Source organism: Lissotriton vulgaris, chromosome 3_1 (genome assembly GCF_964263255.1).
Source record: "Lissotriton vulgaris chromosome 3_1, aLisVul1.2, whole genome shotgun sequence".
NCBI classification, from domain to species: Eukaryota; Metazoa; Chordata; class Amphibia; order Caudata; family Salamandridae; genus Lissotriton; species Lissotriton vulgaris.
Window position 1 is genome coordinate 1,033,475,923 of NC_141689.1, and position 25,358 is coordinate 1,033,501,280.

Below are 25,358 nucleotides of genomic sequence, written 5' to 3' on the forward strand. Positions count from 1 at the left end.
TATATATATATATATATATATCCTCAACAACAGCACTTCTTCCGGACAGCTGGCACCCTTGGACGGTGGTCACACGCGAGCGAAGCAAGCTGGCAAAATCCATTGTGCAAAGTCACCAAATATACGTGCACTCTCAGGTTAAAGTATACACCATCCAAATAGATTTACAACTGGGTTTATTCCACCACAATACGTTTCAACTGCATCCACAGCCTTGATCACGTGAATAAGTGCACAAAAACAAACAGCCATCTTATAACATCAGACAATGTGTCAAAGTGTACAAAGTAAATTACTTAAACAAGTGTAATGCGATATATTGAACTCGCCAGTAGGTAGTTATAGTTAGGACCTTGTTTCTATTCAAAAAGCGTTTTTTCTTTTCCCAATAACTTTGGCGCCGGTTGATGAATCTTCGTAAAATTTAAAAACTAGTGGGTCGCTCCGATCAGCTCCCTTCTTGAAAGTTTCTGGGTGATTCGGCAAGCGGGGGCCGAGATAAAAGGGGGGTCCCAAAAGCTGTTTTCTTCGTGTTAATTCCCATAGGAAACTTTAGACGTGGCTACAGCCCGAACTGCTGAAGGAATTACACCAAATTTTGCAAAAAGGTAGCCCTTGCTTTAGAAAGAACTCTTTTTGTTAAATGGTGTAAATCCGTCTGTAGTTCCAGAGAAATAAAAAAAAAGAGTTTGAAAAATGCATTTCCCATAAGAAACTTTAGACACGGCTACAGCTGGAACTGCTGAACGGAATTACACCAAATTTGGCAAAAAGGTAGTGCTTGCTTCAGAAAGCATCCTTTTTTTAAATGGTGTAAATCCGTTCAGTAGTTACTATGAAAAGCAAAAATAAAAGTTTCGATATTTAGAGGCACGGAAGATCCGCACACCCTCCCAATGATGAGCTTTATTCTAAGTGGCTGTCAACACTCCAAACCAGGAATTGTTGGCAGCCATCTTGTGACTTGGTAGAACTGAGTCACAAGAAATCAGAATAAGAAACCCAAAAAAAGAAAAGAGGGCAGGGTAGAAACACCCTGACCGCCTAGGCCTGCTCAGGGGGTCCTACAAGGACCCCCAGGGCCCCAAAAACATTTATTTTAAATAATTTGGTGAAATGTGCGCTGTGTGCGCTAATCCGGCCGAAATGCAAAAAAAAATGAAGCGCAGGCTCCTGAGCTTTATTTAATTGAGGCGCCCGGGTGGGCCAGGTCCCGGGGGCATTTGCGAAAAATGTATGCAGGGGGCCCCGCAGCCCCGGGGACTGCCACCCCCGCGGCTTCCTATTTAATGGGTAGGGGGCCTCCAAGGCACTCCAAGCCCCGGGGACCGCCACCCCTAGAGCTTTTATTATTTATAATCGCGGGGGGCACACAGCCCCCCGCAGCCCCTGGGACTGCCACCCTCTGGGGCATCTTTTTAAAAAAAAAAATGTACGTGTGAGGGGGTGCTTGAGCCCCCCACATGCTCCGGGGACTGCCACCTCCCCGGGACACTAATATACAAATTCAGTGGTCCGTTACGGAGGCTTAGGTGCCATTAGTGGGAGGGGGGCAGCGCGTCTCCCCTCCTGGAGCCAGTGATGGCCCTGGGGACCGCCACCCCCCAGGGCCAGCTCCTGCAGTGTCCCGGGGTGTCCACCCCTGGGACACTGCTGTTTGCAATGACAGGGCGGAGCCTCGCGGCTCCCGCCCTGTCATTGTAAATTCTGGTTTGGTTTTTGGAAGAGAGAGCAGGGAATCTGCTCTCTCTTCCAAAAACCAAACCAGATTGCTTTTACACACTGGGAGCTGTATGTCAGCAGCTTCACATGCTGACTACCATGCTGACTTCACAAGGAGGCAGGTTCACAGTAATACTGTCTCACGGGCCGGCGGACTGCTGCAACGAGGCTCGAGCGTAAGGGGGACCCGAGGAAGCCCCAGGGCACACAGACAAACAGGGAAGAACCACTTTGGACACTTTGGACACCCAATACTTTCACTTGCTACTAATACGTCCTTCATGCACTTTTATCTCCATGATTTACCAAAGCGGAATACTCACCAAGGAATAATGCTTTCTGGGAACTGCAGTTTTCATCTGGCTGCAGTGGTCACTTGACCACGTGATTTTGGTGAAGCAGACTCCTGCCAATAGGAGTGATGGAGGCAAGTTAAAGGAGGGGTGGAGCTACAACCCTGTCAGCAGCTGCATCCGAAGAAGGCTAGGCAGCCAAAATGCGTCATGCATTAAAGGTCTTCTGAAATTCCCTAATGTGGCCTCCGAACTTCTTGGAGGGGTTGTTGTGTGTGTGTGTGTATATATATATATATATATATATATATATATATATATATATATATATATATATATATATATTCAACGCAAAATGTCCTGTCGCAGAGGGAGCACTTGGCAAGTTGGTGCTGGAGTTGGGACCAGGACCGGGTCCCGTATTTATTTTCTCACAAAGAACGTATTCCAGCACTCCGCTAGTTAGCAAGATTTCGTTTATTTTGCGCTGAATAAACTAAATCTTGCTAACTAGCGGAGTGCTGGAATACGTTCTTTGTGAGAATATATATATATATATATATATATATATATATATATATATATTGTCATAAAGGTTCCAAGGTACATGACTGTGGATTTAGAAATAGTGAATGTATACTTTCGTATATACACTTACCTTTCGATATTTTGGCCCTAACTATTCTGTCCATATTCTTGTAGGTGGATATTCTGGGGGCGGATATTCAGTTGTACAACCTAGTTATCCAACCTCATAGGTAGGCCAACTTACAATAACTGGAATAAGTAACTATAGTTGTATTGGTTTTGAAGGTGATGTTACAAAATGTTTGGTGCATTGAAAAAATATATATATAAATATTGTCGACTGCTCTTGCAGCCATGGCTTCACTCACTAAATACCATAAATAACCAAATGAATTAATAATTGGTGAGTCTAAGGTGTCCATTTTTGCAAAAGAGCAATCTATCAACAAGGGTGCAAATATTGGGTTGGTTCTTTCTCCATTTAAACCTCCCTGTGATTGGCGGTTTGTTTTAAAGCATAAGTATTCTTGAGGAACATTGGGTAAGGTGAAACTGTAAGTTGATAAAGGTTTGTTTGTTTCATCTTGCCCTATACCCTAGTCAGTATTCATGAGGGACTTGCATTCTAGCAGTGATGATCTTTTCAGCCTTTTGTGGCTCCAACTTAACAGTGTCAGCAACATTTCTTTACTTGCATATATATTGGGCATTGATTGACGAATCTTCACAAAATTTCCCCACAGTGACATAGTGAGTTTTGTTGTGCATGGAAAGTTTTGAGGTGATCTGTGAAGTGGGGGCTGAAAAAAAGAGGGGGCAAAAAATAGTGTTTTTACAATGTTAATTCCCATAGAGTCTTTAGACATTCCTGCAGCCTGAACCAGTGGATGGAATTAAACTGAATGTGGCAGTAACATAGAACCTCTAGTACACCCATTCCCACTGTCACACAACCCCTCACATACCCATTCACTGACCCATATCGGTACTCATAAAACCAATCACTCAACCATATGTCCATTCACACACCACTAACTCATACAGCCACACACCCACACACTGACTCCCATACAGCCACTAATTCACTCACTCACCAATACTGCCACTCACCGTCCAATCATATAGATGTACTGACTCTTACACACCCACTCTTACACCTTTACAGCCATTCACAAACACACTCAATAACCCATACAGAAACTCGCATATCCACTCAATCACCCATACAGGTATTAAAACACCTACACACTACCCCATACAACCGTTCACCCTGCCACTAACTCACCAGTACAGCTACTGACACAACCACTCACCCATACAACCACCCACACACCAACAGAACCACTTACATACCCATTCACACATTCACACACTCACTCACTGACACATACAGCCACTCACACAGATATTCACTCTCCGAAACAGCCACTCACACCCATTCATCTTTACACACACTCCATCAGCTGCTCACTCACCCATACAGTGACTCACTCATCCACCCACTCACCCTTAAAGCCACTCACACAGCGGTCAACCATACAGACACTCACACACCCACTCGCGCAACTATGCAGCCACTCACACAGCCACTCTCAAATCCATACAGCCACTCACACACTCATTCACTCTCCGAAACAGCCACTCACTCACCCATACAGCTACTCACATATAGTCACATATCCAGTAACACACGCATACAGCCACTCAGACATCTCCACACACACGGATACAAACAGTCAGCCACTCAGATGAGATATGTTAGAAATAGTATGGCTAATTAGTAGTACAGAAAGAATAGTAATTTATTTTAGTATATATCTTTAAGTCTCAGAAATGTTTACGAAACACAGTCATTGGATGATGTCATCAGTGATGTCATTTCAAATGTCATCAGTGATATCATTAGTGATATGACTGACCATGTTATGAGTAATGTAATATGTGAGGTCACAAGCAGTGCATTGTGGGGTTGTAAGTTATAGTAAGCTCAGGTAACTATAACTGGTGAATTTCACTGATTTTGTACAAGTGCAATCTGAGTCTAACTATAATGTCCCTATAACCTTTGGTTTTTTTCATTGAATTTATATGTATATGTTTGTGTGTGCGTGCGTGTGCCTGTGTGTATGTGTGTGTATATGTATATATATATATATATATATATATATATATATATATATATATATATATATATATATATATATATATATATATATATATATTGCCTTGTTTCTTCTTACCACGATTTACCACGGATGAAGTCACGGCACAGCAACAGGTCAGTTCACAGATTTTTATTTACACACCATGTGCAAAATAACGTGCATCAATTAACGGGCGGATTATGTATATATATATATATATATATATATATATATATATATATATATATATATATATATATATATATATATATATATATATAAATATATATATATATATTGTCAAAAACACATATTTCACTTCCCGCCAGCAGTGAAGCGAGGGTGGAAGTGGAGGTGAGTGGTTACTGCTAAGGTACCTTCCCCACCCTTTGAAGGCCTGGCTTGTGATCATCTATTAGTTCTGGTAAAGTGTCAATCAACACCCCTGAAAAATGCCAAGATACGATACTACCACAGCCCCCCACTCTAAGTTTAAGCTCTCTCACTTTGTTGCATAATTTGAGAATTTCTATCTTGAAAGTGATAAAGCAGGAGATGTTCAAACACTTGGATGGTGTGAGAACAGTTTTTTTTTCAATAACAGATGTAGGGGAATTGAAAAAGTCCATTGCTATCCTTAGTGCAGCAGGTACCAGGGCCGGCTCTAGGCATGTGCAAACTGTGCACCTGCACAGGGCCACCAAACCCCAGGGGCCACCACGCCAATATATATCCTTAATATATTAATCCTCTGAGGATAGATACATATTTGCGTGGTGGCCCCTGGCAGGGATTTGGCAGCCTCCGGCTCTGTTCCACTACTAAACACCCTGACCCCCTCCCCTCTTTACTGGCCTGCGCGCTCCGCCCCGCCTGGACCACCTCTTCCAGGCCCCCTACCTACGCTCCTTGCCCAGGACCACCATGAGCCTAGAGCCGGCCCTGCAGGTACAGTGACATTTAGGCCGAGCCTGCTGCTTCTGATTGTAACTTGCCTTTTAAAACCCAATTAAGGAACACGAAAAGGGATCCACTTTACTTTCTTGCTCAAGCAGTCCCATCACAATACTGGTTAGGCCACTCCCAGGGGCAGAGTTGAAAGACGAAGGCAAGATATGGTTGGAAAATGGAAATCAAATGTTGATGGAAATGACCTTTAAAGAACTTGCCTTTCCTTTCCCAATGGCAGAGTCACACAGACTTTTTTTTTTCTATTTATAAGCTGCCTGCATGCGTAGAATCATTCTCACTGGTAAGGAATGCTCTAGGGGCAAGTGGCGTGAAGGGAAGGAACTAATAAAGCATTGGGTGGATCTTGAGATCTTCATTATCTACAGGCTGCCGGTAGTCGCTGTGCTTTTCTCCATGGCAAAGGAAATTAGAAACAGCACGATCTGCAGCTGCATCGTTCATAAAAATATAATAAATACTTCTGACGATCAAAGGAACTTTGCCTATCATAGAAAGAATAGCAACAATATGTGGTTCGACTTTAATGATTTTCTTTATTTGTGCTGGGAATTCTTTTGGGACCACTTATTTTGGAAAGTCACTGACCTTGGCTGCTGGCTTTCTCTGCAGGTGACCCAGTGAGGTGCAGCCTCTGCCTTTCTGATTAGAGATTTGTGAAATAATGCACAACCAGGACAAGTGGGCCCAGTTAATGATGTTAGGCTGAAGGGAACCTGCAGGTTTTTCTTTGGATGTTAACACCATACACCCAAAACACATATGAATTGAAATGATTGGGTTGAGTAAACGGACTTGTAATGTTTCCATTACCCCCTCAAACCTCTTCCTCATCACTGCCCTATTTGCTCTTTTGAGCTGCATCATCATCTCAAGGCACATATTACCAGGACTAGAAAACTGTTTGTCCCCAATGTCCATGAATCCTAACCCTTCACTCTCCTCTTTCCGCGTTGTCCATCACGTACAGGAGCAGTTTAGATAGAGCTTGTGCTGCACAAATGGGTATATGATGGGTCTCTGCTGGGTCTTGTAATCCTGGACTCACCCCACATATTAGCGTAGAATAAGGGTAGGAAGCTGGAGTGGTGTACCCATGATGGACACACTCAGGCCTAAAAGTAGTTTATGTGCCAACATCCCAACACCTTCCTTATACTGAGCTTGCTAATCTTCAGTCTTAGTGACACGACCCTCAAATGTAAGGTTGTGCTTTGGCAAGGCGAGCTAGCCTGCCACCCCTGGCAAGTTCTTTGGCAGACGTGTTGGATATATTCATAAGAGTGAAGAAGATACAGTTTCCTTCTTCTCTGATTATGTTACTGCTGTATTTCTAGTTTGACTGTTCAAGTGGGAAAAGGAAGGCAAGATATCCCCATCTAGAAGACTCCACCATCTTCAGTTCTCCTTCAATCACTCCACCAGCCTCATGTACTACATTGAAGGAGGAGGCCTCAAAGGCTACTGATTTAACTCCTTGGTAAAGCTGGCAATTGCTTCAGTAATTGCAAAAGGGCCAGCTAAATTAACGCTCTGCGAAGGGTCAGGAAAAAGAGTCCTTCTCTGATCTCCTCTTTAGTCTCTCTCTCTCTTTATATCCCTTCTATCATCTCTCCTCTAGCTCAGCATCTCAAGAATTATGCACAGGAGGAGGTTGAGAAGGATTATTTGGCAAAAGGGGATGTTGCAGAGGAGGAAGCGCGTCTGTATGATTTGACAGACAAGAAAGAGGCATCCATCAAAAAGGACCACGCAAGCTTGAATCAGGGTCTTTGGACACAAACCTATTTATCATAAGCCTATTGGTTGTGCTTTCTAATTTCCAGTCTTTGTTTTGGACTCTACAAGCTAAGCCAGATTAATAAGACATCCCGAGAGAGGTGTATGTAAAATTTCTCTAAGGCAATGCATTGATTGTTATCCAGGCCTCTTCCCCAACAGTTAATGCTTCTGGCTCTACTCAAAGACATATTTGATTATGGTACAAAAAGACAAATTAGCACTGAAAAACCCTCTCCTCAGTATGCCCTTTCTATTTCATAGAGTTTTTGGCGAGCAGCTGGACAGACTTTTCCACAATGTGTTTAAGGACAGGAAATGCCCACTATCATTAAAAATGAGCTAATCATTTTCCTCCTTGGAGATATTACATCAGATGGTAGGGAATGTCCTGGAGTCAGATGTAGCTCCACCCACTTCTGCCCAGCCTTCTCAATACCCCTGACTATGCCTGGATTCATGGTCACCATGGCTGGTGATAAGTTGGCTGTAGCATTTCAGTCACATATAGAACAGTATAGTCTCTGATCGGTGGGAGAGATCATTTAGCACAATAGGCTACACCTTCCCATATCCTTGGCCCTGTCAAATGTCAAGTCTCATTGGTACGCTAAAGCCCAGGAATCAAAAGAAGAAGCAGGACCTTCAATAGGATATCCAGGTCTGGAACTAGAAGGGGGGCGGAGCACTGGCTCAAATCCTCTATCACAGCAGTGACTTTAGGGTATTCTTCGATAATTTCCTAGCACAGTAGGCCTATCAATGAGTCAGCCTACTTCTTTTGTCAACAAGCAATCTAGAATATCCAAGAAATATGCAATATGCTCCTTGAAGACATCTTCCTTGAAGACCTCCTTAAGTTATAACTGCTACAGTCCTAGTCATTATAATTCATCAGCACATTATTCTAGAGAGACCTAAGCGATTCTTCACCAAAAATGAGAGTCACTACCTTTGCAATGCCAGGTCTATCTGTACTAACTGTACAACGTTTTTCAGAAGTCTACAGTTCCGGTCTGTGAATCATAAGTGTCAGATGTTATCGCCTTCTATAGCGTCATTGACAAGTAAGCAAGGGTGTATTTCAGATCATTGGTCCATCTGCTTTTGCACCATTTGAACCCTTCTGTCATTTCTTTGACAATATAGTCTAAGTTTCAGACTCTCTCATGGCATCCATCAGTTTTCTTCCTTGTCATATTAGGCAGAGGGTTGCCCCTACCTTCCTTTCTTGCAATCATCATCACAACAAAAGCAAGCAATATGGGGTGGGTTGACTCTATAATCCTCATCAAACTAATTCCAGATTTCTAATCATCCCTTCCAAATCTTGATAGAACATGAAAACAGAATGTCACATGAACAGAGCAACTAATCCAGAAACCTTGCTGTTATGAACGCAATTAATTTTCACTAGGTCAGAGTACTGCTTGGTCTAACTCTCTATAGTTCACTATGTGGCTGTTCCTAGCAGACCAGCCGGATGTTCTGATGCTCATGGGAGCTGTCCCTTTGAATGGTGTATTTTCGGAAGACTTTTGAAGACTACATTTCTCATTGTTGAACCTGTTTGTGTCTCTAGAGAATGCCCTTCTTCCAAATTGAGTTTGAGATTCCCCAAGGAGTTTTTAGTCGACTCCATCTCCTTCCAAAGGCAGAAAGGTCTCCATTGAATTTTAGACCTGTTACACTGATTCAAAAAGTTCCAAACAAGATCAGGATAGAGTGGTGGCTGTCTTCGTAATCACTCTGTTCTGCACTGGGCAACATTGGCATCTTCTAGTGAGACAGATGCCAGGTTACCCAGAATGGCTTCTTCCACAGAATCCTAATCTCTTCCAGCCTAGAGAGCCTTATGTTCTCAAGCCTCACATTATTTGCTCCATAGAGGTTGAAGGGTCAGGCTCTATTCACAAGGGATTGATATCCCAAATAGTTACAGCAATCTAATAGACGTATAGGTTAACATTCTGTGGTATTCATAGTGAATCATTTCAGGTCTGGTGATATAAAAGAGGCATCAATCTGGTCGAATGTGTCGACTTCCAGCGTTTCCTCTTTGAGCCTTCCAAGAGCTTTTCATTTGAATTCTCTAAATGACAACATCAGGGTTACCCACACTCTTCCTAAACCTAAAACAAATGTGAAAGCTCATCTGCTACATTTATAGCTGTGTCAATCTCAATCCTCATCATTCAATATTAAATTTTACTAAGCAACTCTGCCCTCCGTATGTGGATAATGAACTGGTATTCCTGGGCATATCACTGCACCGCACTGTCCCACAAACTGCAAACAATGTAACTGTGCAATGTAATATTATACATTATGTGCAGTCAATGTATTGTCTCATTTATTGTAATTCACTCCCACCACTTTTTTATGTAAACATTATATTGCCCATGACCTTTTGCACTGCCATGTTAATATGTACTACAACAAACAGAAAGAAGGCTTGAATTTACCTCAGCCGCTGACTATTGCAGGACTGCATTTCTGTCCATCATTTTCACCCACTCTGCTGCTTGGGAGAGAGACCAGCCATATGCAAATCATTCTTGGTCCTGCTCCAGTTGGAAGAGCCCAGCCAAACTGCAAGGCTAGGTCCCTTTTAAAAGGGAACACAAGTAAACCAGACAATTGGCTTCCAAAAGAAAAAAAACCTCTTAAGATGTTAGGAATAACCCTAAACTAGTCTATTCACCTCCAGCAGAAAACCTGTCTATTGTGGGTTAGGGCTATGCCTAAATAAATCAGTGATATTCAAGGGTTTAGGTCTATATGGTGTGCGTTTTTGGTGAAAACTATCCAAGTCTTAAATCTACTTAAAATCAAAGGGAAGGATGAAACCTGCAAGTAGATTTATGTCTCTTAAACATTTCTTTGTGATTCAAGTCTTATTAGTGTGTTTTTAAGATTTCGACCAGGCACACCTTTTATCACAGAAAGACTTTCCAATGGTTGATTCTTCTAAATGATTAGAGAATTCAGACAAACAGTGCTTTACTTTCAGTCCTGTAGAATTTTGCCAACAATGAAAATTCTTAAGACCTTAGGGAAAATGAAGAGATGGTCTGATGATAAAGGCATGATTCTTGTGCGTGGAACTCATGATTGTCAAGTCTATCTGCAGCATTCATTCAGAAGTCATGGCACTGGCATGAGCTATAGGTACAGGCAATGCTAAGATCCCAGGCTGAAACGTGTAGAAACAAGGCCTAGGTATTTTAAATTCAGAACAATATTTACGCAGTGTAGCTTGGAGAAGTCCGTGTCCGGCTGGCGACCAGGTCTCTACGGGATACTCATCATTGACTATCCCGTGGAGACTTGATCGCCAGCTGGACTCAGACTTCTCCATGCTACACTGCTCAAATATACAAATTATCATTCTGAATTGAAAATACCTTGGCCTTGTTTCTTCATGTTTCAGTCTGGGATCTTCCAACTTAAGACATACAGGCGATCCCTTGAGCCTGAGTATTCCTCATCACTACCAATCGTCCCACACTGGACGCACCACCGATGCCAATTACCTTGGCACGACGTATATAGTGTTTTTTATCGCCCTGAATAAGCCCATGCTTGGGCGAAACGCGTTGGCTGTCTATACAGATGCAAATCAAGCACATTTGAAATAAAGACGCACAAAGACTGTAACCAATGACTTTTTGTTTTTCTATTTGTATACTTTGAATCGTTTTGCATGCTAATAGTGCCTCTCATCCTCCCTTCTTGCAAGTTTCTATGTGTGGTCAAGTGGCAGCTGACCATTTGAGATGGGCAATATCTACACTTTACGTGACTAGCCTAGGTAGTGCAGTTCTATATAACCCGGTTGCCTTTTATCAATTGAATCAAAATATAATATTGTATCTAAAATATATTTAAATGTTCTTATTACCATTCTTTATTAGTTTTTGACATTTAACAGTTATTTGAATTGCCTCAACCAAATAGCATAACCATTCACTGTGTATTCTCGGTATTTAATCGATCATGATCTTCCCTTCAATCCCTAATGCTCAGAAGTCCAGTCCATTTAGAAATTCCCAAAGAGAAATCATGTTTAATCTATATAAATATAAATATTATCCTTGACATTTAATCACCATGCAGCTCATGACAAGATCTTGTGTGCATGCATTGGGTAGTATAAGTTTTCATAGTCTAAGTGAATAGGAGTACTCGGTCCACCCGCTCCATTGCCTATCGTGTTTTAGGGGGAAGTCCCATGCCATGTATACGTCTTTCTCCAGAATACCACATTTGTCCGTTCCCATCAACCATTCGCTGAGCGCCATTGCGGAGCTCCACCTGCAGGCAATGTCTTGTTTTGTGAGGATATATCATATTTCTATCATTGGGTGGATAAAATGAGGACCGCCCTCTTTGTTTAGTAGCCCACGGAGTGCCATCTTAGTGGTAAGTACAATGTCTAATTCTGGCTTGGGACAAGCTACCAGAATAATTGAAACACTATTTTAAATGCTTATTAAAAATCATAGTCAAATTTTTTATAACTATATTGCAAGTGTGTTTTTAAAAGATAGACGTTGTCTTTCAGAATCCCCGGCTGGCTAATTAGCATTCCCCAGCCAACATCAGGGCTGTCAATGCTTTCCCTTAATGGGGTGTTAAACTGTTCCCAGAGTAGAAACAATGGCTTAGATCTCTTTGCAGTCAGACCTCGGTGTGAGGTATGTGACACATATCAGCTCATGAAGGGCGGCGGGGGAGCATTCAGGAACTTCATTAACTAGGAAATCACCAGGGCGAGACCTTTCCATCCGTATTTAAGTGTAAAAGGAGACCTGCAGGAGTTAAGCCTTTTGTCCTGTGGGCTCCCTTTAGCCTGTTTGTCATCAGCAGAGCGGTAGAGGAATCTGGTCCCAAAACCAGTTTGATGTAGCTGAGGAAGAGGGGATTGTTCATTTCCTTCACATGTCTAAGGCTGCTCATAAGCCACCTCTAAGGGCAGAAAGGCTGTGTCATCCTGGCTTTTAGTTAGAATAGTGCATTGTGGGATAGTGTGCAGAAAGGCAAATAGGATGTGCCGCGAAGTGTGTAAGTTTGCCCTTGGAAACATTTTTCTCATTGGTTAGAGAGTATCCAGAAGTCACCCTCCCCAATGGCTACTGAATCCTACAAAAGGCACCTCAACCGCAGCTCATCAGAACACTTTCTGTGCATGCAGAAAAACACAAGAGGACTAGACCCTCAGTTTGACACAAGACCCATGTGGTACCTGAAAGACCTTTGTGATAGCTTAATGGCTGGAACTGCTCTTATTTGTTCCCGGGACTAATACGTGTACTCCCAAGAGTCAGTTGACTGACCTGCTGCATTGCTACATAAGCACAACAAACTGTAAGAGGCCTTTTTCCTAAAGTGCCCAGCTAACAAGTAGCCCAGCTAACCAGTAGCAACTGGACCAGAGCTGTACTGTCCTGGTGGCCTCTACTAGCGTAAGTCTTGGCCCCTAAGTGGTGTCCCTTAGGTGCTAGGAGCCCCAGAGTTGACCAAGAGGAGCTGATACATAACCTATGAAAAGTTGGGACTTGGAACATTTTTTGACTGCTAAGGCATCTAGGGCATCAGCAAAACCTTGGGCAAAAGTGTCCGATTTTGAAGGGACTTTGCCAGATAGAGCTTCAGGCTTGCGCTGCTGGGGGAGTTTGAGCTCGATTAAAAGACTAAGCATGAAGGTAGAAATCTTGACTGGGCAGAAGTGTAAAAAGTATACAACCAATGGGAGACTTCAACAGCAGTAAAATTTGACTTTCACCTGCTTGGGGCTTTTCCCGCCAAAAAAACCAGCTTAAGTCGGATCTTTTCCAGTGATTTTTTGACTTTGAGAGGACTGTGGCAGCTACACCCAGCAGTTTGCCCTGCAGGAGGAATTTGACTTTCATCTCAGAAACTAAGGGCCTGATTTAGATCTCGGCGGACAGTTTACTCCTTCACGACGTTGATGGATATTCCGTCTGCCAATATAAATCCTATAGGATGAAATAATTTATCTTTCGGCAGACGGGACATCTGTCACCGTTGTGACGGTGTAACCCGGCCACCGAGATCTAAATCAGATCCTTAGTCAGAAGGTAAAATCTGTGATTGGTACAAAGCCTTTGGTGTGTCATACAAACACTCCCTCGTGGTCGCCCTGAATTTGTGCTTAGGTCCTAGACAATGTCAAAAAACGTATCTCTGGTTCCCCTCACATTTTTCAGTTTTTCTAAATTGGTTGTGAGATTTGTATTGCGTTGTTCTTTTACTTTTTAAATGTTTTAATACTACTAAATACTTTACACATTTTGCTAAGTTAAGCCTGTCTGCTCTGAGCCGTGGCTACCAGGTGGTTGAGCCCAGGTTTAAATTATTAAAGCTATGTTTTAACTTTACACGTTTGTTGTCTTATTTCTTGTGGTGGACTCCTATCCATCCAAATTATTGATCAACTTTCTTACAGTATTCCTTTCTGAAGTAGAGATGCACTGGCATTTGAAGAACACCACCCCCTCAAACATATCCCTTTTGTACAAATGTGCAAATGCGATTTTCAGCACATTTACTGATGGGCATCTGCAAATATCTTTTTGAATATTGTTACATTTCTGCATTTCTGCAAATGCTGCCTTGAAGGAGATAATTCACAACAGTCACTAATAGTGTCCTTTGGTATTCAGTTTCCCAATTCAGCACCCACTCCGCCCATCTTTTTTGTAAGTGACATGTGGCAATAGTAAACGATCTTGTAGATCCATTGTTCTCTGGCTGAGTACTATGAGCTCCTTTTTGATGTTATTCAAGTTGACAAGGATATTACCCGCCATTTCTCTCAGTCTGCTTACAGTGACAGTTGAATCTTGTGTTAATTTCTGATTTGTATTCTCTATATATGTTTTGGCAGGGGTTGAAGCTAATACCCCAGGCTTGCTTTTTGGTATCCCTGGTGATCCCCTTCCAAGAAACAAAAACAGAATAGTAGGTGTGGAGTAATGCGATTGAGTTTTTAGCTAATTATCCATTAAGTCATGAAAATGTTAACTAATGATCATTGTTATGTGGAGAACTACTATTTAAATGTAAAGGGATGCTGTAACCTCACCAACATTGGTGGCTTGCTTCATCATCATGCTCACCCCTCACCCCAGATCATGTACATGAAGCAGGCTGGGCTCCTGTAGTGGTGTGACCATAGCCTCCCTGCAGCCCCCATGGTGCGGTGGGCCCTGAGCACTAGAGAGTCCCTCCGGCACTATGCATGGGCAGTGGGCCCCTGGCCTGAAAGCTCCCGACTGGTTCTGGAGCGTGGGTTCAAGGTAGTTCAGTTTTTATTGTATAAAATTATTAAAAATCATTACAAAAACATTTCTAAAAAGTTAAAAGACATATGTAACTATTTCTTATTTTAGAGTCTGTTGGTCATATGAAGAATAAAATGAAATATTTTCAGTTTTTTGCTATAATACCCTGTTCGGCTTGCTGTAGGAGAGATTGGACTTTCATCATATATTTTACCCCCCTACATGCCAACATAGGAGATGATCCATCTAGCCATCGAATTACTGCTTGCCTACACTTCCGAATGTTCAATTTGTTAAAAATGTCCTTTAAAAGCCGTCTCCTCAAATCATTAAGCGTGGGGGGATCCTTCCATGTACTTTGCATGGGGGCCACCTCTAGTTTCTTTATGCCACTGGGCTCCTGGTTAAATCTGGAACTCTTTGTGGTCCCTGAAAGATGACAATTGGTGACTCCAAAACCTATCCACTATGAGTCAGAGCGCAAGTCGAAGGAATTCTATGGCAGTGATACTATCTTATTTTTTCGAAATATATTTGAGGACATTGTGGGACCAATGAAAGAAAATGGTTCAAATTAGCTTATAGTAGGCAAAACCCATCACCCATTAGCTCTATGTGGGCTGCTACAATTTGGAATCAGAATGTTTTGATTGCTGATATCAACCAATATAGTGTTCCTGATTTCAAACTTAGTGAGTGTGTGAAACATGTAATAGAGCAGACAGGGGAACTTGTCCTGTTGTTTATCTGTGTTGGATGATGTTTGGTGATGATTAATATCAGTATGTACATGTATCGTAGCATCCAAGAATATAAATTCAACGGGAGCAGTGATTGGAGTATTTTATACATTCTGTCATATCATATGTAGTATTGGATAGGATTCTGAACCCGTTTACTGTTATGTATATTTCTGCTTCCCCCAGGCCGCCATAGTGCCATCCGCGCAGTCCCTGAAACTGACCGATTTCTACTTCAGCGACTTCGGGCTCTCGGATACGGAGACTACGCTGGCCACGAGCCGGATGTTCACCGACCTCAACCTTGTGCAGAACTTCCAAATGAAATATGAGGTATGACCCCGGGGGCTGCTGGTGTCTAGAAATGGGCTGAAACCTCTAACTGTGCATTTACCGTTCCCCTTCAATCAATCAATCAATCAGGGTATTGTAAGCGCGCTACTCACCCATGAAGGTTTCAAGGCACTGAGTTGGGGGGTCAGCAGAACTGTTCAGCTGAAGAGCCAGGTCTTGAGAGTCTTCCTGGAGGTGTTCAGGGAGGGGGCATGCCTCTTGTTATTATACAGTAGCATATGGAATCATGCTATTAATTTAGACGGCTGCGCCTAGTTCTTTAAACATGGCTAGGTTCTGAAGAAAAGAAAAATACATTTTTGAGTGACTTTGAAAAGTAACATTTTCAATTTCAATTTCAAGACACAGTAAAGTATATAAATGTGTGAATCTAGGGGAGAGCTGTGGAAATGTATTTTATCACTTTGTTGCATTAATTGTGTGCTGTGCGGCATGGCGTCTTCTTCTGTAATTGCATGAATGTACCACAAGATGAGTCCTTACACCATGAAATTGCTAGTGGAAGCCTTTTTCCTTACTTTGTTTTTAGTTCTCTATAAATAGCTTTTTTAATAAGTAACAATTAGTCATAGCACTATCAAAGGATCATCGCAGCTGATTGTCGGAACTGAGTAGCAACCAGCTAGCTGTGACTGTCCCTTTGATTTATGAGGGATTCGCAAAGCCTTTGCAATGCAAAGGGTCTTTTTGCAAAGTTAGATTGACTGTGCCTCGTGAATTGTGATGAAGCAGGAATAGTCGTATTATGAATCCCTCGTAAAAAGTAGCAAATGCTGCCAGGGAGGACTTCATCGCACTATCTCTGTATTGCAACCAGGTGTGACAATGCCACAATGGTATATTATAAATGCGACATTGGCTCGTGCGTACAGGTGTGCACTAGGGTGACCAACTGCCATGCTTGCAAATTGAGGAAGGTGAGTGTAAAAATTCAGGACAAAGGGTCAAAATTCAGGACAAAAGGTACGTTTTACAGATTCATCAGACGAGGTCGCGCAATAGTTTTTCTATGTTAGACATTTCTAATTGTGCTCTACATTCTTCACTAACGGGAAATGGTGAAATAAAAACTGTACAGAAACATAGGCTATAATAAAATAAAATCTTTCCGTTCATATGTTATGCCTTCCTACTAGTCCATCCTACATTCAGCTCTTGAAGTGCATTTACCTCAGGGCCTGGGACACAGCCTGACTCCAAAAATGATAGCTACGACCCTCCCTCTGTACAGATTCCCTCCCTGTCAACCTTCAATGGTGTCAGTCATCTCTATATAGACACTCTCTCATGTGTATTTCATTTCTTTTATAGTGCTAGTCAGCCCAATGTAGGGTGTTGAGCACTTTAGCTCACACACATATTGTTTAGAGACAATGACTCATACAAGTGTGTAAATCAATGTGTAGGAAATGTTACTTAAGACAATGTGTGCTGCCAAGTGTAGGAGTCACATGTCATCCATACTGATAGGCACTATATGCAGGGCCCTCCGTAGCAGGGGAGGGCCAAATTATGCTGCACGTTTTTTTTGTGAGAGTACAACTACATTAATTCCTCATTTTTACACTTTTCAACATTTTCTGGGCATAGGTTGGACCTAATTGGTACCCGAATAACACCCAGATATAGCAATATGCACAAAAAAGGTGACTAGTCAACCTTTGCAAAGGGCCTTTGCAACAATATACGTTGTCATGTTTTAAAATCTCACACCGATGATAGGCGCCCCCTGTACAATTACTAACCACCAATCTTCGTTTTTAACTTTGCAATCACCATTTTGGGTAGAGAACAATAAAAACATAATTCGCAACATTTTGCGCATCACTTTAGCTTCAAGTGTTTTGTTGGGTAAAGAGGAAAAAATAATTTGTTGGTGGCTAGTCTTTTGGCTTTGTCAATGCAAATGTTATTTTGTTGTGATTTCTGTAAAACTAGATTGTTGGTAAAGTTGGTGGGCCCTTGAAAATCTATATGAAAAAATATAGTCTGAAAGAAAAACCTTTTTGGGTGTCTAAAAGCATGCATTGCTGCAGTAGTCCAGGGCACAGAAGGGGATTTTTTTGTATATGGAAGTGCTCCGTGTGAAACAGTAAAATGCAGTCACTCATAATGAAATTAGCCAATGGCTGAAGTGTGCTGACATTGTATTGTATTGTAATTGCATTTATATAGCGCTTACTACCCCTGATGAGGCGTCGAAGCGCTTTTTCAGCGGGTAGCACCCTACTCCGGGACCCATAGATGATTAGTGTTGAATTAGTATAGTGAAACATGCAAGTACATTTTAAGTGGTGGATAGGTTAGTCAGTTATTTGGATCTGGAATGATAGCAGAAGGATAGAGGGAAAAAAGGTTTGTATTTATATAGGGCTTGTTACCCCTGATGGGGTGTTGAAACATGCTATTCAGGAAGCCCATAAAGGATTAGTGGTGAATTAATATGGTGAAATATGAAAGTAATTTCAGTGGTGGACATTAGCCAGTTATTTGGAGTGAGAAGGATAGCGGAGGGATAAAGAGGGGAAGAAAGGTTTGGTTCATATACCCCTGATGGATGTTGAAGCACTTTTCTGGCGAGTAGCACGCCACTCCGGAACTCATGAAGGAATTAGTGTTGAAAATTAGTATAGTACAATATAAAGTACATTTGAGTAGTGGATATGTTATTCAGTTATTTGGGTAGAGAAGGGTAGGTGGCGGGATAGTGAAGGGGAAGAGGTTTGTATTTATATAGCTCTTGCTATCCCTGATGCGGTTTTGAAGCGCAAGTAGCACGCTAATCTGGAACCCATCAGGATTAGTGTTAAATTAGTATAGTGAAACATGAAAGTAATTTTAGTGGTGGATATGTTAGCCAGTTATTTGGATTGAGAAGGGTTGGAGAGGGGTAGAAAAGAGGGAAGAGTTTAGAAAGGTTTGTCTTGGGGGATTGGTAAAGTAAAAGTGGTCTAAGATGATGCTAGGAGGGGTAGAGTAGGAGAGAGTCTAGAAAGGGATATTTTGGGGGTCATAGTAGTGGTATGGGGTTTGGAGTTAAATGAGAGAGTGGATGTAGAGGATATATTGAGCGAAGTATAGGCTGAGAATTAGGGAAATGCATTGGGAATGCTAAATTAGAAGAAAGTGATAAATATGTAGATCCATAAGTACATTGAAAGTATAAACATGCATAATGGAGGTATGTACATTGGGCAGCATTTCCAGCCCTGGCCAGTCTCGAACAGGCAACTGCCCTTGTCCTCTCCGCCCTAAACAGGCTCAGTCAACTGCCCTTGTCCTCTCCGCCCTTAGCCTCGACGCCCAGGCTGAGACACCCTAACCCTGGCCTTTTATAGCCCGAGTAATCAGGTGACCCCCGTCAGCCAATGGGAGCCCTGGCCCTAACACTATCCAATCACAACACTAGCCCTAAAAATCTAGAACCAATAGGAGACCAGGACCTTACAGCCAATCTTAGCTCTAGTCCAAGCACCCAATCAGTTGAAAAACCCTAATCTCTATGTACAATAGAGGCTCTAGCCCTACCAGTAGTCCCGCCCCAAGTCCAAGCAACCAATGGCACAGGAAGCCCTTGTCCCTTCTTCCAATAGAAAGCCTAACCCTACTCTTAGTCCCACAACCAGTCCAGCAACCAATCACACCAGAAGCACTGATCGCTACTTCCAATTAAAAGTCGAACCCTAGCCCTAGTCCCACTGTAGTCCCAACAACCAATAACAAAATGAAACCCTAGTCCCTACTTCCAATAGAAATCCTAACCCTAGCCCCAACCCTACATTGATTGAATCACAGACCCAGAAACCAGTCAGAACACTCAAATACCCAACCAATGAGGACACTAACCCAATCCAATAGAAACATCAGATACAACCCCCAATCAGTGTACACATGTATCAAACAATAACAAACCATATAAGGTCCCAGTGACATCAGACAAAGTTTGCTGGCCAAGGCGTTGGAAGCTTCTTTTCCTGTTCAGAATCTCCTAGGAGACAGACAGGCTCAATCCACACTTTGGACTTCTGCAGGTAAAGCCTCACTAACTTGAAATCTAACAATACTGTTTGAATAAAACCTTACTCCCTCTACTGGCCAAAAAACGAAGTGCACAGTCCCTTGTAAATGGTTGAAACAGCTCACAGAAGCACCCTCTGATATAGAATATCCCTGTTGCGTGGGGGTGGGGGGGGCAGGGGGGCTGGTTTCACTGGCTTGTGAACACAAAATGGTGGCTGGGGGTGCACGGTTTTAACATACAGGTCTCAGCACAGAGCAAAGGAGAAATTTGGAGGGAAAACTGAAAGTCATCAGCAATGAGAGGGAAAAGCTACAGAGTTTGGACTGCAAATCCCACAATTCAACACGTTAAATGGAAGCAATCATGGGCAGGAAAAAACACAAGTTTAAAACCCAAAACAGGTGATAAAATATCCAATAAAATATTCAATCACAGGCAGGTTAAAACTACAATTTCTTAAACTGTAACAACCACAGGCAAAGACAGAAATCACAGAAAGTGAAAATCGTTTTTTTAAAAACTTCTGTTTTTGGGAAGAGACAGCACTAGTCTGCCTAATACCGACCCCCCGCTCGCACTCCTTAATAATTCCTTGGCAGCAGGCATCGTACCAGACACCTTCAAACAGGCCGCAGTGGTTCCTATTCTGAAAAAACCTAATGCAGACCCCTCAGTACTAAGCAATTTTCGACCTATCTCCCTGCTTCCCTACCTTATCAAGATATTGGAAGCCCACGTCACAAACTGCTTAAGTTCATTCATTGAGAATTCCCAATTCCTTGACCCTCAGCAGGCGGGTTTTAGGCCTGGGCATTCTACTGAATCTGTCATCCTGGCTGTGATGGACGAGCTTAGGAATGGTGCCGATAATAACATCTTCCAGGCACTCGTGCTCTTGGACTTATCGGCGGCCTTTGACACGGTCGATCACGAACTTCTGATCGACTGTGTCAACAACGCTGGCATCCAGGGCCTGGCACTTAAGTGGATCAGATCCTTTCTGTATCAGCGTTCCCAGGCGGTTCATCTTTCTACTTTTTCAGCCACACAAACCAGTCTAACTTGCGGAGTCCCCCAGGGCTCTGCCTTATTGCCCCTTTTGTTTAACCTTTACATGCAACCCCTCATGGTATCCCTTCGCAATAGCCCGGTCACCATCTTCAACTACGCTGACGATCTCCAGCTGGTCTTCAATCTTGACTCCACCTCTGCATCCAGCACTCATTTTCAATATACTATGCTATCGATCAGTGAATGGATGAGTCACAGCCAGTTGAAACTTAATACAGACAAAACAGAGCTTGTCCTTACTGGGGAACCTGCCAACCCCTGGAACTCTAGCTTCTGGCCACCTTCTTTGGGCACCCCCCCCCCCCCCTCACCCTGCAGACTCCGTGAAGAGTCTTGGTGTCATTATCTGCAAAGATCTATCTATGAAATCCCAGATCAGCGCTGTTACCTCTTCATGCTTCTTCCATCTCCGGAGAATCCGGAAAATCTGCAGGTTCTTGACTTTGGAGGCCCTCACTCTTGTCATCATGGCCCTGGTAACCTCTCGTATCGACTATGCCAATGCTCTCTACGTCGACATCCCAGCCTACCAGCTCCACCGCCTGCAGCTGGTACAAAACCAAGCAGCCAGGCTTATCTTCCGCCAGCCCAAACACCAACATGTCTCTCTTTTGCTGTGGAACCTCCATTGGCTTCCGGTGGCTAAACGTTGCATTTTTAAACTTGCCTGTACCATCTTCAAGGCACTATCTGATCAGGGCCCTGCCTTTATCTCCTCCAGGATTCATCGGTACGTCCCCCTCTGTGTTCTCCGCTCCTCACACCACAACCTGCTTACCATTCCAACTTTCAAGCGGAAAAAACATGGTGGCCTCAGATTCTCATTCCTGGCCCCCAGGTTATGGAACTCACTCCCGAATGAACTCAGAACCACTTCCAGTTATACTTTATTCAGGAAACTCCTGAAAACGTATCTGTTCCAGCAAGCCTATGAGAAATAATGCCCCACATTATTGCCCTTCCGATCCTAGCGCCATGAAACCGCCTGGTGACCGTGCGCTGTACAAAAACTTTTAACATAACATAACACTTCCTGGACTCTGATCACTGCAATCTGGGGCACAGGGAGGCTGCAACTCACAAGATGGAGGAGAATGGAGGAGAATGATTTGGGGTGCACCCAGCAAGGCCTTAAGGGGCCTGGGCTAGTGTGAGGGGACGGCTCAGAGTTGCCTGGTAGTTGAATAGCCAATCCCCAGTCCTGGGTCTGCTGGCCTGGGGGATGTTGGTGGGTCATGTGCAAAGAGTATTGTTCAGACCAAATTGAGAATTTTGAAAACGCAGTATTTCTCCGATTGGTGTCTAGCAAAGGTTTGAGGGAGCCCTAGAATTAACACTTGGTTGCAGGGTTTGAGGATCTAATTTCTCTGCAGCGAGATGTAAATGTTCTCTCATACTGCATTACAGTAGTCTAGTTGTGCAAAACTGCATGATGCTGGGAACTCGGTTCAGAAGTAATGTTTAATATTTTAGTAAAAAATTAATACGAACTAAACCGTTATGGTTAAAAAAACATAAACTGATCTAATAGTAACATGTAGTAGAAGTATTTTGTCAGCAGTGGGAAATGAGATTTTCTTTGCTCAGATGTGGGTGGTATAGTGATTTTTAGGATACTGTTAAGCTGGGCTCTCAGAGAACAACAGGCAAATTACACAAGGCCGCTAGTTCCCCACAGTACTCTGGGGAAATCTCCTCTGTAATCAGGAACTGCAATCTACTGGCTCCAAGTGAGTCACTCCCCTCCAAGGTACTCACTTGTGTACACATATGTTAAAAGCAGACGTCCCATTGTCATTGTTTATGTGATCATCATCAGCAGTCAAAATGACAATGGGCCTTGTCACAGCCTGTGCGAGGTCGGCGAGAGGCTGCTGCATCCTCTAGAGTCTGAAAGAGAAGTGCAAGCTGGCCCCGATTGAGAGAACGTTTAACCCCTTCGCTACGGCCGCGATTTTACCGCTGTGCGGTAAACAAAAGAACAGGGCGGACCGTGGCGAACCCCAGCCGTCATTAGCACACGCCCACCGCGGGGCGTGACGGCTGGGGTTCGTCACCAGCATGGGAGGGGTTAAACTGCTGGCGCTTCTCGCAGGAGAGCAGCACAGCTTGCTGCAATCGTGAAAATTACAGACAAAAGGCGTCCGTAAAAAGACAGTGGACATGCCACAAAAATAACGGACAGTCTGTGAAATTTACGGACGGTTGGTCACCCTATTGTGCACGGGATCACCGCCTGCACCTGTCAGTGTCTGCTGCCTGCACAAGCAGAGTGTATAAGAGGTCATATTTTGAAAGCTTACACTTTGCCAATGTTTACCACCAGGCCATTCCAAGCTTTGTGACCGCAAACATTATTGCATAGATTTAGGGCCAGATGTATGAAGCATTTACCCCTCACGAACGGCCCATCGTGCCTTTTACGAGCAGTAAAATACTTTATGGCATGTACCAACCCTATTTTGCGAGTCGGTGACCTATTACCGACTCGTAAAATAGAGTTTGCGAGTCGCTATTAGGAAGGGGCGTGTTAAGGGCGTCCCTTCCTAATAGCGAGTCACACTGGTTTGTAGGAATGTTTTGCGACTGGAAATGCGGTTGCAAAACATTCTCATTTATCACCAACTTCAAGTTGGTGGTAACCTATTCACAAAGGGGGGTCCTAAAGGACCCCTTCACCTTTGTGAATGTGGGCTCCAATATTTTTTAAGAGCAGCCAGAGGTCCAACGGACCACTGCCTACTCTAAAAAAACGAAAGGTAGGTTTTCATTTTCATTTTTTTAAAGCAGGCCATTTTGCTTTAAGGAAAACGAGCTGCATCACAGAAAAAATTGCTATATTGAAATAGCAGTCGCCAACATGGTGGTCTGCTGTCCCCAGCAGGCCACCATCGCTGTGAGTGCAGGCCATTCTCAATGGGTCGCAAAGCTAGACTTACCTCATAAATATTAATAAGGTAGGTCTATTTGCGACCCACTGGGAATCGTAAAATGTGTCTAAGACACATTTGAACATGGGTGTTTGTGACTTCCTAATTGCGAATTGCCTAAATTTGTAATTAGGAAATCACAAACTGACTTTTTGGTACATCCAGGTCCTAAGTATTCAATTGCGAATTGCAGGATGGGGGGGGGGGCTACCTAGGTGCCCTCTTTCTAATGCAACTCAAAATGGTTGGCTTCATAATGTCCATGACAAATCAGAATTCACTCTTAGGCATTGCGAGTTTGCGAGTAGCGGCATCGCATTGCCGAAGTCAGTAGCGCTGTCCTTTCAGAAGCAGCGTCTTTTGTGCCTTAGTTCACGGCCTAAGGTGTATTGTGTGAAAAATGCCACAGTATTTATTAACATTCAGTTATGAAAACAAATGCTATTGTAGTCTGGCGGGAACGAGGAGCGGGTGCCACGACTTAATCGCTTGAACTTTTTCCAGGGGAGAGTTGTTATGTCTGTCTAACAGTAGATAAAAGGAATTACAAAATGTGCAGCCTTTTACCAAAAATCTGGAATGTCTATTTCAGTAATTTTCAATGCTGACAACTCATTAGTGTGTCACATGTTTTAAGATCCATGTGGCCCAATGAATTGCCCATGAAAAATGTCCTTAAAGAATAAATCTAATAGGATATATATCGGGGTCACCCTGGGTAAACAACATCCCTTCTGAATTCGAAGGATTGTGCTAGATGCTGATTTGTAACCTAATTTACATAATCGAGCCACCCGAAAAGGAGAACATGTCTACCGGTCCCACTGAAATTGCTTAAAATTACTGTGCAGTAATAGTCCCGTTAAGCCCGGTTACTCTTTTAAGCATGTTAGCGAAATTGCAGCAATGAACCCCAAACAGACTGAACTGTGCACGTGACCTTTGACAGAGGTATGTCTTTGGCTGGCAGTTAAAGAGCTGCTGCGTTTACACTCTTTTATGTGAACATTATCATGGACATATGGTGAGCTTGGATCATGCTTGAACCTCTCGAAGTTATGTGGCATTCATCAATTTGCAACATTCCGCTGCCTAAAGGATGTAGGATTTGTTAAGATTTAAAAAGTACGAAGATCATAAAACATCGTGAAAAATGACCCCAAACGCAATGATGGCGTCACAGAAAATCACACGAAAAGACATGGGGCCAACTTCAAAGGAAAGGAAATAACAGTGTGTCTAGAGAACAAAAATTGTAAATTCCTGCATTAAATCAATTGTGAAATCTGGTTCTATAAATGTTTGGGTGCCCTTCCTTAAACCATGTACTTGCTGTTAAATCAAATCCAAATGCGCCTCGACATTTTAAGACGAATAAATAATGCACTATTATTCATTTCAAAGATTTAACTTCTAATGTAACCTGAGACCAAGACGAAACCATGAGGAATAAATGTGATGTAAGATCTTGGCTTTTGAGCTCTTCCAACAACTCTT

General features: G+C 42.9%; 1 protein-coding gene across 10 annotated transcripts in view; it reads left to right on the forward strand.

Moving 5' to 3' along the window:
* PDE5A (phosphodiesterase 5A) overlaps positions 1 to 25,358 on the forward strand; it is a 783,446-nt gene that overhangs the window by 586,152 nt on the left and 171,936 nt on the right. For all 10 annotated transcript variants that reach the window (XM_086961429.1, XM_086961430.1, XM_086961428.1 and 7 more), the window contains one exon: positions 15,672 to 15,818. In XM_086961429.1, the coding sequence (XP_086817555.1) occupies positions 15,672 to 15,818 (147 nt within the window). The remainder of the gene's footprint in view (positions 1 to 15,671; positions 15,819 to 25,358) is intronic.